Source organism: Artemia sp. Qi Xiang Cuo, chromosome 17, assembly GCF_049724085.1.
Source record: "Artemia sp. Qi Xiang Cuo chromosome 17, ASM4972408v1, whole genome shotgun sequence".
NCBI classification, from domain to species: domain Eukaryota; kingdom Metazoa; phylum Arthropoda; class Branchiopoda; order Anostraca; family Artemiidae; genus Artemia; species Artemia sp. Qi Xiang Cuo.
Genome location: NC_142810.1, coordinates 24,083,998 through 24,099,881, shown reverse-complemented (window position 1 = coordinate 24,099,881; position 15,884 = coordinate 24,083,998). Strand labels below are relative to the sequence as shown.

Sequence of the window (15,884 nt, the reverse complement as noted above, 5' to 3'; positions counted from 1 at the left end):
ACCAACCTGTTTTCGATTCCCCCCCCCCACCCAGTAAACAAATTCACTTCAAATTAAACATCTAGATTAAAGTAAAATACGAACAGCAGTGAATTTTTTTTTTTATACTCCCCCCCCCCCCAAAAAAAAAGAAGATATGTAATTGAACTCTATTTCAAGCGCTTCTCATATACTTCTTTTCTAGAAAGGGAAATAAGTGGATAGAAATTCTTATTATACTATTCGAGATTCATTATCTTAGGCACTAAGTCTGTTATCTAGTGCTGCCACCTAAAATGTGTGCACCTCCGCCCCCCCCCCCAAAAAAAAACAACAACAGTGAAATGTTTTATTTTTTCCATGAAAATAGGGACTAACAATACGTTTCATATAGACCATCTTTTTAAAAGGAAAAAGTTTTTTGAAAAAAAAATTATTTTTAAGACAATGCTTCAAACAAAACTACTACTACTACTAATAACCAACCGCAGCGTCTGGCCGCCTGATATGCAGAAATTACAATAAAAAAACTCTTACTTGAGACCGGTAGAAATACCCATGGGAGGTAGACCTCTTCTTGGTTCTTTTGGTAAATCCCCCCGAACAAAAATTATTTTAGTTAAAAAAAATTACCTAGTTAAATTAAAGTAATTTAATTAATTGAACACTTTCCTTATCATTTGACAACATCTCTACATAAGGAAATAATATTCAAATTAGAATCAAAATGCTTTTCAAGCCCTTTCTGACATAATTGAAATTTCCCCCTTTTCCTGTTTTTAATGCCCTTTAAATTACATTTTAGAACACTGTGAGCAATATAGCTATATATACTCAAATAGGAGCTAAATCCTATTGTTCCATCATAAGAAACGTCAAAACATACAATGCATGCAAGTGGAAAAATGAGTAGGAATTTTTCAACCTTTTTTTTCTAATGAAGAAAGAAAAATAATTTAAAATCTGGGAAGGGACAGGGGGGGGGGGCATTTTTCAATTTTTCTAAGAAAAAAAATAAACAGCAAAGCTTCACACTTATTTTGCAATCTAAGGACTGAGGTGGATTGCTGCCACCTTGGGGATACCTACGGTCTCCAAGCCAAACAAGAGGTTTTCTGGCAGTGAAGATAGCACAAAAAAAATCGGAAGAAATATAACTTCTTTATATCTCAATGACACTAAATATTCTTTAGTATCAATAATCTTTCAATAACACCTTAATCTCATCTTGGCTAGGTTGAGATGGCTAAGACACATTTTGCTGATGAATGCTGACCAATTACCAGAGTTTGTCCTTGTCGGTCAATAATTTAGGACCACCCCTTTCGTCCACGAAAGGAGTGGGAAAGGTCATAAGGGAAACTAGAACTTCCGAGGAGGGCGTAAAGAGGTAGGCTCTGAATAGACTGAGATAGATAAGGAGCGTGCGTAGTTTTGCCAGCCTCAGGTGGCTTGTTGTTGTAGTGAGTGATTAGTAGTAGTAGTTAATCTCGTAAATCTTACCTCAGGCACAAATGAAATACAATTAGTACAAAAAATTAATATAATAAGCAGTAAATCACATTTATATACAAAATAAATTTGAGATCGGTATTTATATAAGACTAGGGTTAACAGCCTAAATTGCAAACACATAATCGCCTACCTGTCATTACACATAAATAAACCAAGGTAGTTGAAACATGTTCAAGAAAGGACGTAAAAGCAAGTAAAAAAAACAATATATGTATATAAAAAAAAACTTCACATGCAATAAGAAGAGAAATGAAACTGAATATGAACTTAATGGCACTTAATGAACTTGACGAATATAAAATCAACAATAAGGCTGGACCATCTTTAAGGCCTAAAACCAAAACCTTTTATTAGGATCCCAAGGGAGGATGGCTTATTTTCTGAGATGTGGGAAATTGACAAAGAGAATTAATGTACCTACGATTCCCAGGCCAAAAAAGAGACTTTCGAGCAGACAGCGTGGACTTTAATGATATTCAGTCACATCGATCAGGTATGCAAAAATATAAACACGGTTTTAAAATAGCTGGTACAGGTATATATTGAGTTGATTCACCATCAATATATCACTTATTATTTTATTTAATAAAACCACAGCCCATAATCCAACGAATATGATTTTTTTTTCTTAAGAGATCAACTAGCCTTTTAAACCCAGCAAAGAAACCTTATTCGAAGAAATTAAAATGAATTTTTACAATATTTTCAGAAATACTTCGCCAATTTCACTTTGAACCAGATTTACGACCGGGAATTCATATATAAGTGCCACTTGGTGTTGGATTAGGAAGTCTAGTCTATCTGCAAGCAAGTCTCTCGCTTAGCCTCGGAGCCATGGGTGTTTAGGTGTTTGTGGTGCATGGATGGAGCCATGGTGCTAATAAATTTGTAGTTAGCACAAAATAAATAAATGAGCTAAAAAATATCGTAAAGCCAAAAGGTCCAAAGCCCAAAACCAAATGTTTTACTTAGTATCCCAAACTAAATAAAAGCAAAAAAAATTACAAATTACATTAAACCAGTTCTTAATTCAAGGAGTCAAAAGGGAGACAAAATGTGCATTATACCCCTAATTAAAAAATCGATGAAGAGACGGCATTTTCATTTCGTTCTATCCGATAGGTAGGTAGTTCCAAAGCCTACAAATCAGTAGCATAACCCGAAGAGAGGACATGAACTGAATAGGTTCAGTCGACGTATGTCACGTAGTCAGTATGTAGCAAGCCGGTAAATAAAAAAAACGTGATATTAATATCCTCGGGATGGACCTGAAGACATTACGGGATACTAGCTGGGAAAAACGTTACTGAGATAAAAAAATTGATTTAAAAAATGGAAAAAAAGTGGAGAATCGCTGTTGGACATGGAATAGAACGAAGGTTTTTTTTTTCTTGTCACTGAAGGTGTACACCTTTTATAAACAAAATTTACCCTGGATTGCTATTTAAAAACAGCAATGTAAAAATTTGATGACCAATTAAACAATAAATGCAGCTTATTTATGTCTTTAATAAATGCAAATGCAGCTTATTTTTTTTATGATGGATCCTATTCCTTTATTTAGTCTTAAAACTTAGTCTTTAATATAGTCTTGTAAAACTTATTTTTCTTGACAACCCTTCTAACTACCCCTCAATTTTCTCGTAACATATACATTACTCAAAATGCTTTATATCCCCTGTTCAGACTAATGAAAATAGCTGGGAAAGGACACGCTTGATATTGAGTTATGACCGTATGATGTTTATGCTATGGCCGCATAGCCTTGATGTTGACCGTATCTCGATGCTTAAAAGAACCTTCCATGTATAAACAATTGGTATTTAATAGCAGTCAACTAATTCAAAACACATTTTGCTTTTCTATTCTTTTTCAAATTTACGCTGCGCAACATAACGCCTTTTGAGCTACCCATGGCCTTCTGGCCCTACATAAGACCTTTTGGTCGATTTACCAACAGTCTAACATATGAGAAAAAAGGAGAGATTACTTTCCTATAATTCTGAGGTAAAAAGTAGCCTTAATTTTATTGATTTATGACTGCAAATATCATAAGCAATAAAGAGAATACAAAACCCTCGTCTTTTTTTAAAACCTGATCGGTCCCAATCGAAATTTAAAGCCAAATAGTAGAACACTTAAATTCCAAATGTTTGGTTCTTCTGTGTGAAATTCTAAAACAGTAAAAATTTTTGACAGATTTCGACACAAATTTGTTTTTTTTACGAATAAATTTCCAGTTCTATTGTGGACTACCTGTAATAAACCAGAAATGCTTTTTTTTTACGTCCAGCTTCAAAGGAATTTCAAAACATTAAATTAAAATGCAACACAAATTTGATACACTCTGACAGGCAGGCTATTAACTACAAAAACATAATATGTACTCATGAGACAATTAACTCTTGAGACAATTTCTTTTGTACTGATTTATAAATAGCCTACTTTAAGCCCTAAAACATTTTATTTGAAGATTCAAAGAAAAATAGGCCATCAGATCTTTATATTTGTAATTTAAAATTTGCTTGTAATCTCGAACTCGTTCTCATTAAATTTAACTTTTGAAAAAATCATCTTTTCATTTAATTTAAGTTCAAGTTAAATACGAATTTAATCTAAATAAATTTAGCTTCTTATAAATTTAAATCTAACGTTAAGTTTTGACAGTCATACCTGACTGTGTGCGCTCCCCATCATAGGAAATTCTTGCGTGATTTTTAGTAATTTTGCCAAAACCTTTAAATGCTTTTATCTTTATCTATAAAATAAACACAGTCAATTAAAAATCTTTAACTCTAACTTCATTTTTCTACCTCTTTGACAAGTAATAAATGGCAACCATAAATAAGCCAGTGGCATAGGGACCCACGGAGAGCAAAGAGGGGTATCGGACAAGGCCGTATCCAGAGGGGGGGGTTACCCCGTTTGACCCCCCCCCCCGAAATTTTTGACCGAGTCGAAAATTAGTAAACCATAGGTAAAAATCAGTAAAATTAGTCGAAAACTGAGTCAAAAATTAGTACCCCCCCCCCCCCGAAAAAAAAATCCTGCATCCGCCCTGGATGCACCTCTCTAGCGATCCGATACTATTGGATCGCTATATCTCCCTCAACCCCCCCCCCCCTCTTCCGTACAAGACCAAACATAAAACAGCCCGATTCTTTTAGCATTTAATAAAAATATGACATCCCCCCCCTTCTCCTGGCTTAGGTAACTAACATATGTTTGCCTTCCCCTAAATATATAAATAATAATAATAATAAAAAATAAAATAAAAAAAAAATGCAAACACCCCACCCATACTCAGCAGATACAATTTTGGATGCACTTTAGCAATACATAAATAAAAAAGAGGACAAGCTACGTATCAAGCAGATCGCTACTAAATAGTTTTAGACCATGCTAAGGGATACCCAGCATCCAAAACTAGATGTATCTCTGAATTTATATCCCCAGTAGGCCTACTGGTCCTCTTGTTGCTGTCAAATATTCATAATATTCAATTCGTAAAATTCCGTCACAGCAACCTCACAACACAAACCTTGTCTTTCAAAATATTCCCTAAAATCACTTATAACAAGGAGTAGCAAGTACTCCGCGCCTTAATCTCATGTGAATAGGTTCTTAGTAAAGTAGGCAGATCAGTCTTCTTCTCAGCTTAGAACCATTAGGAAGTCCTTCAACCCATTTTTTGGCAGCCACCAGGAAAACAGAGCAGGTCACTAACAAAGCTCCAACAATACTAAGCCAAGTGGGGACTTGATGAAAAAATAACATCTGCAAAAGATTAGATCAATAGAATTTATACTGTAAAAAAAAAAAATGGTGCATCTGTGAGAATAATTGCAAAGATACTGCTAGAAACTTTTTAAATACAAAATTTCCTTAGTTTTCTAACACCGTCCTGTCGGAAAATCTTTTGATTTTCCCAAAGAGCCTACGGTCAAAAATATACCCAAATACTGATGGAACAGCGTAGGGGCTAATTCCATAAGATTTATTAAGATTTATTATCCCTAGGAAGAAAGGGAATTTCTCCTAACTAAAACCCTCTTTTTGAAGCATCAGGCTTATTATGCTGGATCCTAGGATTTGCTAGATATTTTCCAGAGAAATTGCCTACGAGTTGTTTTGGGCACTCGTCTGACTAACTGTTTCTCAAAAAGTAAACTGTACAGCAATGTGGGTCAATTCCGCTTCCTAGAGCTGTAATGAAAGAGAGGTTGAGATGGCTTGAACATATTCTTTGGATGAAGAATGACAGATTGGAAAAGATCGTCCTTGTCGACCAACCCTCTAGAGCCAAAAGAAAAGCAGGTAGTCCCCAAATAGGGTAGGAGGATGTCGTAAGGAAATATTTAAAGGAAATGAGATCTTCTTGGGAGGGTGTTAAGAGGTAGGCTTTGAATCGATTAGGATGGAGGAGCGTGCGTAGCTGTGTTGGCCTGGTGCTGCAGTGAGTGGTTAGTAGTAGTAGCAGTGGTAGTATGGTTATTATACATACCCATGGTTGCAAAACCAATAACACACAGAGGGTAAAGAACAGGAAACAATCCTCACGACATTGCTCCCAAGACATCCACCCTGAGGAAGAATCAGGATATTTAGGACAATAAACTGTAAGTTTTGAGGGATCAAGCCCCCTAATTGGAAAATTATTCCGAATCCTCTACTAAATAAAAGGTCTATATAGCATCTTAGGTAAATATACGATTAAATCTTGAGGGCAGTTGGACTGGGGAATGTAAGACCCTACAAGTTTTGTTTGTGTTAGGAGCTCTTTTTCAGTTCCCTTGGTATATAAGACGTATTTTCTCCTAAGAAACTTGGTGTATCGTTAGAGTTAATTTATATGTAAACATTTTCAAATTTAACAACCAACTTATATAACTGTCATGCATTTCATGACTGTTCCATAATAAATCAGTCCATAATACCGCTCTACAAAAAAGAATAGAAAATCAAAAATAAGATTTAAAATATTTACTAATAATCTGTGTCATAACCCTTTCTAATGTTGAAAGACCAGGATTGGCAAAAAAAAAACTTCCGAGATTTAAAATACCAGGAAGCCAGGAATGCAAAAATCAAAATTTTATTGGTTTAAAAACATAAAATTCTACCTTGAATGACTTAGAACTCCGATGGCTTAGTAGTAACTCTGCAAAACGGATTGCAAAATATAACAGTTACTACCAAAGCCTAAAAACTAATGCCATTACAAAACACGACTTGTAGCATATCAAATATCGATATTCAAAATAAGCTTAACTTATAAGCTATTGAAGTTAGCAGGTACTATCGATAAATTAAGGACGCTTTCTCTTCTTCATTCCCCTTGCTTGAGAATCAAAAGTTTTTAGCAACGTTATAAATTAGAACCAAATGGACCCATAACAAACTTGGCTGTCTTGAGCATTATTTAAAGATTTCCTCTTAACATTTTTTTACTCTTATCTTGGAAGTGAACCTCATAAATATTGCATATTTAAAAGTAAAATGCTACCCTTCTTCTCAAAAGATGCTGACAGTTCTGAACAAGACAAACAACCACGAAACTGCGTCTCACCTAATAAAACAATTTCGCAGTATTTTATATAAAAAAAAAGTTCTCAAGGTTCAAGAGCATGCATCAGGAGGGTATTCTTTAGAGTGAGAGGGGAGCAAATCAACAGAGGTAACTCGTGTGAAAACTAGAGGAAAATCCTAGATATCTACATATATAGTAGACAATTATACCCCAAAATCTCTCTGTATACTTGCACATTGAGAATCTAGCGTGTTCAAAATTCCCAATTTAAACAGGGATTTCGTAAGGCACCCGCCCCCAAACATTAGCTCAAACCCTTAAAAAATTTGATTCTAATTACCCCTGCAAACAACCAAAGGAGAAAATTTATTGATACCTTGTTAGTAAGTTACTGCAGCAGCAACAGGCGAAAATTCTTGCTAAGCATGTCATATAAGCCACCCTCCTTCATTCATTTGCAATTTCAAATTAACCACAAATAATATAATCACTATCATGATAATATTAGTTTTCCAAAAAGAATATTGGACGGATTTATAAGCACTTAAAAGGGGGGAACAGAAGCATTCAAACACGGCAGCAAACTCAAACTGCTTCTAAATTATTTTTTAAACTAAATAATCTTTCCCCCTCGTAACTTGACATTTAGAATGATGTATGTGGGGAGAGGCAGCACCATTTAATATTTTGGATTGACTTCCTAAATGTACATCCCCAGCAAGGACGAATAATTAGATAGATTTTTCACTATGTGCAGCTTTATGGTAAACCCAATTTTTGTATATTAAATATTTGACCCTCCCCCTCCTTTGTTTATAAGGAAATAATTTTTTTTACCGTTAAATGACAAAAAAAGATAAAAAAGAGCCTGTTCTTCCACAAGGTCATATGTAGGATCCCATGTAGGGTCAAACCTACAATTAAGAGGAAAGAGGGAAGTGTATTGTAAAAGCTAATGAATTAAATATGCATAAATATAGGTAATAACTGAATGGAATTAAAATACATGCCACCAGAGGAGGAAAGAGAGTCTCCCCTGGATCTACCCTTGAACCTAGGGTTGAAAGAAGGGAATATACCTGCCAAATGAACGCAAATATTATATCTGCTGAACGAGCAATGGAGACTGGGCCAGCTTGTTCCCTGTGTAATGCCATAGTTAGTAAAATTTGGCCTCCAAAACTGAAAAAAGCCAATAGGAAAAGCAGGAACCAATCCTCAGAGGTAGGCGGGAGAGCCAATTCTCCAATGGCAATAGTGACAGTGAAAGTCTGTATGAAGGCAAAAAAACCGAAAGATGCCTGAAAGAACCAAATGACATGTTTAAACAACTATGTTCATGAAAGAATTAGTTGTTGTTATCATACATAGGTATGTATGATAACAATGAATGATAACAATATGAATGACAACAATGAAATATGATAACAATGAATGTTTAATATTTCCCACGTAAACTTTTATAGAAAAAATTAAAAAAAAACTTCAACAGTTCCAAACTGGTGTGTATAAAGGTGACCAAATGTATTTGTTTTTAATTTAAAAGACAGCAAAAAATAGATTTAAATTGCTATATATGTACATGAGCTTACGTCAAGTAGATTTTAAGCTTAACGTTCTGAACGTGAATACTGACAAAAAACACACTGCCTTTCTATCATAAACAATAAGTAGAACAACAGAGAAATTTTTATACGAGACAGTGAAACGCAACTTTAAATGAATATTTCAACCCCATATCAAAGAGCCATCCTCAGCAAAACAAACGAAGAAAAAAACAATATAAAAGAAACTTACATTAAAATTCGATCATTAAAGGTGAAAAAAGTTTTTTAAAATTTTACAAAACAGCCCTAATATCATTACTTCAGGACACTAGGGACACTTGAGTCCTGGTTGAACTTCCTTGAAGTAATGACATTAGGGCTGTTTTGTAAAATTTTAAATAACTTTTTTCACCTTTAATTATCGAATTTTAATGTGAGTTTATTTTATATTGTTTTTTTCTTCGTGTGTTTTGCTGAGGACGGCCCTTTGATATGGGGTTGAAATATTCAATTAAAGTTGCATTCCACTGTCTTGTATAAAAATTTCCCTGTTGTTTCTACTTATTGTTTAACATTCTGAACATTTGCTGTCCCAATCATGACCCCTCCCCCTTGTTCCTATGCCAAATTTGACTCTTCAAATGTAGCTGGTGTATAACAAACCACCTAGAAGGCTTTGGTTTTCTCCAAATATTACTCCTAGTGTTTGCTGTGTAAATGTAAGCTTCAAGAAAGTACCTTTTTCTGACAGCTCTGTCATCTTCACAAATAGCTTGGAAATACGGAATTTAGAACAAGTCCAAAAAAGAGAGAAAACTCTAATTTATGCCCACAATTAGTCCAAAAAACATATTTTAAGTTCTGGAAACTAACATATTTTCTAGAAAAAAAAAACAACAACAACAATAGAACCTTGTCTCCAATGGCTTCAACTAGGAGGGGAGTCAGATAAGTGACAAGTTCTCTCCATTCTAGATTTTGAAAAACTTATTTTTTGCAATTATTTTCATTGGAAAATACCATTGTTTGGTACTTTTATCGAAAAATTTAGAGTAAACAACAAAGTTGCCGCCTCCTATAAGATTTTGAAAAATACATTTTGTTCCCCTCGCCTTATATTTTCGTGTATTGACGCCACTGCTTGCTCCCCTAAAATTTCTGAAGGTAAACTGGGATACATATTTTACAGGCATGAGATAAATCTTTAAATTGAAAATAAGACATGCTAACTTTTAATCAAAAGATAAAAAGTATTCATTTAAATAAAAAAGGAAGGAAAAGAGAGAGGGAGAAAGAAAGAAAGTTACATTCAATAGAGATTGATGAAGTTTAGTTTAAAATCACAAACAATATGAATTCTAAGACTTAGTAACAGGTGACCATTTTGGATGTCCATACTTACCATAATGACAGAGAAATGTAGCTCTTTTAATGCCCGTACAACCACATAGACGTTGGCAGCAAAAATAGTCCCTATCAAAGCAACCACTGCTCCAATAAAAACCGATTGAGGATCCATATTTAATTCTTCTTCTTCTTTTATTGTTGCATTGGAGATTTCTGTCAAGCTTAGCCCAGTAAAGCTTATATTGCTACTATAATCATCATCAAGATAACCAAATAAAACTGGTGGCTTTGCTATAAGTGTGCACCCAATTAAAGTGCAAAAAATTGTCACACAGTGAAATAGACCAAAATGTTCTTTTAAAAAAATCCGAGCAAAAACAGCTACAAACACTGGAACACTGAAAATAATAACACTTGCATCTGCCAAAGGCATATACCGTATTGCATAAAACTGACTCATCAGACTAGTACATCCGAGAACAGCCCTCAGGACTAGCATCATACGTTTTCCTTTTGGAAACGGATTGAGATTCTTATAAAACAGTATTGGAAGAGTGGGCAAAAGAATGCCGGCAAACCTGTACATAGCCAATTCAATAGGGTTCATATCTTTCATTTGTTTAACTATTAGTGAACAGACTGAAAAACAAAAACTTGATAATACAGCCATGAATATTCCTAGGTGAGGTATGGTGCAGCTCCCTTGTTGGTTGTATTGAACATTACCATTGGGTTGATGAGGTATTCGGAATTCACCTGATATGGGAGATGGAGTGTTTGATGGACTAATATCCTCTTGAAGTAAATGTGACGTCAGTTCAATGTCATTGGCTAAGATTGCAGGCATCCTTCTTTTATGTCCTTCCATCCCTTAAATCAGTACTGGCAGAATTTTCTCAGGTACTTGAACCATTTTTTGCCTGAAAAAAAAAGAAACATAGATAAAGGAGTAAAAGATCCAACAAAAAGAAAATACTGACACTCAGGAAGTTCATAATAACAATTTATAGCTAAAGAGTAACCTATGCCGGAGGACACCAACACTAATAACAAAAATATTGGTAATAATAATACAGATATAAAACAAATCTTTTTTTTCTTTGTTTACGCTGAAGACGCCTTGTTATATAAGGGTGAAATATTCACTGGATTTATTTTTCTTTCCCTGTGTTTTCATTTACTGGCCATAGAACCGTTTGTCGTCTTTTTATTCATTTCTTTGTTTTTTTTAAATAGTCGAAAGTGATTGGAGGGCAACTAGCCCCCCCCCCCCCACGCCCTTCATTCCCCCAAAAACATCCAATCAAAATTTTGAAATAGCCATTTTGTTCAGCGTAGTTGATATCCAGATAGAAAATATCTTTTTGAGGAGGACACTCCCCCACAACCCTCATGGCAAGGGTTTTAAGTTATGCCCTGGGGGCATATAAGGTTTTTATAGAAGGCATTGTCGTAGAAACTTCAAGAAAGTCTCATTCGATTGGAAATTCAAAGGACTAGTGCCCTTTTTAATAGTCGAAAGCGATTGGAGGGCAACTACCCCCCCCCCCGCCCATCCTTCCCCCACACACATCCCATCAAAATTTTGAGATAGCCATTTTGTTCAGCGTAGTTGTTTTCCAGATAGAAAATATGTTTTTGAGGAGGACACTCCAACGCAACCCTCGGGGAAAGGCTTTTAAGTTATGGCCTGGGGGCATATAAGGTTTTTATAGAAGGCGTTGTCATAGAAACTTCAAAAAAGCTCATTTGATTGGAAATTCGAAGGGCTAGTGCCCTTTTTAATAGTTGAAAGTGATAGGACGGTAACTAACCCCCTTCTCACGCCCACCTTTTCATAGGCAGCGCCCTAGCGCTGCCTAAGTAAAGAACGATGTGGGCACAATGTGTTGTTTTTTGTTTTTTTTTTCTCCATACTCGGGCACTTCGTATCGAAGGAGTCGTCGTAGAAACTTCGAAAAAGACTCACTCGATTGAAAATTGGAGTGGCTAGTGCCCTTTTAATAGTCGAAAGTGATTGGAGGGCAACTAGCCCCCCCCCCCGCCCCTCATTCCCCCAAACACGTCCAATCAAAATTTTGAGATAGCCATTTTGTTCATTGTAGTTTATTTCTTGATTTAAACTAGGTTTTCGAGGAGGACAATCTCCCCAACCCCTCCGGGTATGGGTTTTAATATATGCCCTGGGTGTATGTAAGGTTTTTAAAGGCATTGTCGTAAAAACTTAAAAACCGGCTCATTCGATTGGAAATTCAAACGGCTAGTACCCTTTTTAATAGTCGAAAGTGGTTTGAGGGCAACTAACCCCCCCCCTCCCACGCCCATCATTCCCCCAAATACATCCAATCAAAATTTTGAGATAGCCATTTTGTTCAGCATAGTTGATTTCCAGATAGAAAATATGTTTTTAGGAGGATACTCCCCCACAAACCTCAGGGAAGGGGTTTTAATTATGCCCAGGGGGCATATAATGTTTTTATAGAAGGCGTTGTCGTAGAAACTTCCAATAAAGCTCATTCGATTGGAAATTCAATGGGCTAGTGCCCTTTTTAATAGTCGAAAGTGATTGGAGGGCAACTAGCCCCCCCTCCCGCCCCCACGCCCATCATTCTCCCCCACACATTCAATCAAAATTTTTAGATAGCCATTTTGTTCAGCGTAGTTGATTTCCAGATAGGAGGATACTCCCCCACAAACCTCAGGGAAGGGGTTTTAAGTTATACCCAGGGGGCATATAATGTTTTTATAGAAGGCGTTGTCGTAGAAACTTCAAATAAAGCTCATTCGATTGGAAATTCAAAGGGCTAGTGCCCTTTTTAATAGTCGAAAGTGATTGGAGGGCAACTTGCCCCCCCCCACGCCCATCATTCCCCCACACACATCCAATCAAAATTTTGAGATAGCCATTTTGTTCAGCGTAGTTGATTTCCAGATAGAACATATGTTTTTGAGGAGTATACTCCCCCACAACCCTCAGGGCAAGGGTTTTAATTTATGCCCTGGGTGCATATAAGAAGACGCTGAAAATATGTTTTTAGGAGGACACTCCCCCACAAACCTCAGGGAAGGGGTTTTAAGTTATGCCCAGGGGGCATATAATGTTTTTATAGAAGAAGTTGTCGTAGAAACTTTAAAACAGGCTCATTCGATTGGAAATTCAAAGGGCTAGTACCCTTTTTAATATTCAAAAATGATTGAAGAGTGACTAGTCCCCACTCCAAGCCCATCATTCCCCAAAACACCTCCAATCAAAATTTTGAGACACCCATTTTATTCAGCGTAGTTGATTTCCAGATAGAGAATATAATTTTGAGGAGGACACTCCCCCACAACCCTCAGGGAAAGGGTTTTAAGTTATGCCCTGGGGGCATAGGGTTTTTTTTATAGAAGGCGTTGTCGTAGAAACTTCAAAACAGGCTCATTCGATTGGAAATTCAAAGGGCTAGTTCCATTCTTAATAGTCAAAAGTGATTGGAGGATAACTAGCCCCTCCCCGACGCCCATCATTCTCCCAAACACATCCAATTAACATTTTGAGATAGCCATTTTGTTCAGCGTAGTTGATTTCCAGATAGAATGTATGTTTTTGAGGAGGACACTCCCCAACAACCCTCAGGGCAAGGGTTTTAAGTTATATCCTGACGTATATAAGGTTTTTATAGAAGGCGTTGTCATAGAAACTTCGAAAGGGTCTCATTTGATTGGAAATTCAAAGGGCTAGTGCCCTTTTTAATAGTTGAAAGTAATTGGAGGGCAACTAGCCCCCCCACGTCCCCCCACGTCCCCCCACGGTTATTTATTTTAATTTCTGTTCGTTTTGGGTTTCATTTATTTATCGATGCTGATTAGTTTCGAGCTTGGTAGATTATTTTATTTTTGTTCATTTTTTGTTTAATGGAGTTCTTTACTTTTCTTTGAAAAAATTATTTTGTGGAAAAAGTTTTTTTTTAACTAATTAATAAGAAAAGGGGAGGTAGAAGGACAAGCCCTACCTTAGAATCATGACTGGTTTGGTAGCTGCAACCTAGTAATAAGCAAACCGCAAACCAATAGTAACTGAAAATGGGAAAATACATTTTATTAGAACATTTAGGGGGTATTGATTGATCTCTTAGATAAGATTACTGGATGCAGAGCTGTGCTAAAGGAGTGGACCTTAACATCTAATAAGAATGTAGCTGGAAAGCTACGAAAAAAGATTTAGATAGTAATTCAAAAGGGACTATTATATGAGAGGGATGCTTTCGTCTGCTGACTTCTCTTTGTCCCAGATCTGGCGTTGACAAATGACAATTTTGGATGCTATCTCCAGAATAGCTGGGGAAGAGGCTGGTTAGACTCCCTTTGGAGATTTCTGGAGTAATCTGTGGTATGAGTATGAACTTGACAAGCCTCTTAGGCATGGTGGCATTGGAGCTACATATTTGCTGTGTGATTTTCAAATTACCACTTAGATGTTTAATATCATAATGTCAGCTCTTATTTCAGTGCAGGGCCACTGAAATCCGGAAACCGAGAACAACGTTTAGAAGCTTAGTCACAAAACAAAAATTGACGTTTTATGTAGAATAAACCTGGTTCCCAAGGAACAATTTACCTTTCATTTTTCTGTTATTGTTTTTAGTAAAACACTAGCCAATGGAGTTTACTCAAAATCTTTTGGAGCATGTTTGTGGAGCTGGGGAGATACAAAAATCGGCAGAATGAGCCTCCTATTGGTCAGAGCACAATTTCTCTGCAAAGCAGGCAGCAAGCACAAGCACAAAACACAACAGCAGGTAATCACAAATTGCTTCAGGCTTGTTATTTCTATTAGTGCCAGTGAATTAAATACAAAATTTGAGGTAAATTCTTAATGACCTTTCAAGGTTAATCCAACTAATTCAGGTTGTAATTGATCAGGATGATTATTTTAGCAGTTCAGCTCTTTTCTATACCAACATGCAATGGGAGAGAGTATGAACAGGGCTGTAATTTTGCTTAATTTGAGTGGTGGGACTGACCTAAAAATGTTCACCATTTTTGGAATATGGAACATTTAGATATAAAAAAAAGTAAAGAGGTAAAGAATACAGCATTTGCAGCCATCCTGTGCTTTTGCACACTCTTCCTGTTTATCTTCCCCAGATTTCTCCATAAACAATGAGTCAAATTCAAAATACTAGTTTGTCATTACATAGTAAACATACTACATATAATTTTAACGTTGTTTATATACTACTACTACTACTACTAAAAACTCACCACAGCACCAAGCCGCCTGAGGCCAACACAGCTACGCACCCTCCTCCTCCATCCCAGTCTATTCAAAGCCTCCCTTTTTACACCCTCCCATGAAGTTCCCATTTCCTTTAAATCTTTCTTTATGACGTCCTCCCAACCCAGACAAGAACGATCTACTTTCCGTTTAGCCCTAGGTGGTTGGCCGAAAAGAACAATCTTCGGCAATTTGTCATCCTTCATCCACACAACGTGGCCTAGCCACCTCAACCTCTCTTTCATTATAGCCCTAAATAGCGGTATTGAACCAAATTTTTCGTAGAGCCTACTGTTTGAAATACAGTCAGTCAGCCAGGTCCCCAGAACAATCCTTAAGCAATTTCTCTCGGATGCAAACAGAAAATCTTCATCCGCTTTTTAAGGAACCCATGCTTCAAACCGCATCTGACTGTTGTCACCGCGATAGCTTCCAATATTCAAGTCTTGGTTTGTAGAGGCATCTTCTATTCTTTCAAACTTTTTTTCAGTTGTGAAAAAACACCCTGAGCCTTGGCTATTCTACTTTTAACATCTTCACTACTCCCACCATCTCCACCAATAATACTACCAAGGTAAGTGAAGCTGCCCTCTCGATCAATCTTTTTCATTACCCAACGTCACCTTTTCATCTTCACTTATTCCTAGCCTTAGTGACTTAGTATTCTTAACATTAATTTTCAAACCTATTCTAGCACCCTGAACTTGCA

The 15,884-nt window shown here is 36.3% G+C and overlaps 1 protein-coding gene across 6 annotated transcripts in view; it reads right to left on the bottom strand.

Moving 5' to 3' along the window:
- Positions 1 to 4,689: 4,689 nt before the first annotated feature.
- LOC148942030 (solute carrier family 35 member G1-like) overlaps positions 4,690 to 15,884 on the bottom strand; it is a 29,145-nt gene continuing 17,950 nt past the window's right edge. For 5 of the 6 annotated variants that reach the window (XM_089103494.1, XM_089103493.1, XM_089103490.1 and 2 more), the window contains 3 exons: positions 9,974 to 10,838; positions 8,104 to 8,325; positions 4,690 to 5,271 (listed from right to left, as the gene is read on the bottom strand). In XM_089103494.1, the coding sequence (XP_088959620.1) occupies positions 5,119 to 5,271; positions 8,104 to 8,325; positions 9,974 to 10,786 (1,188 nt within the window). In that variant the 5' untranslated portion in view covers positions 10,787 to 10,838 and the 3' untranslated portion in view covers positions 4,690 to 5,118. Of the gene's footprint in view, positions 5,272 to 8,103; positions 8,326 to 9,973; positions 10,839 to 13,910; positions 13,975 to 15,884 lie in introns of all 6 variants that reach the window. The other variant, XM_089103491.1, reaches the window with a different exon arrangement.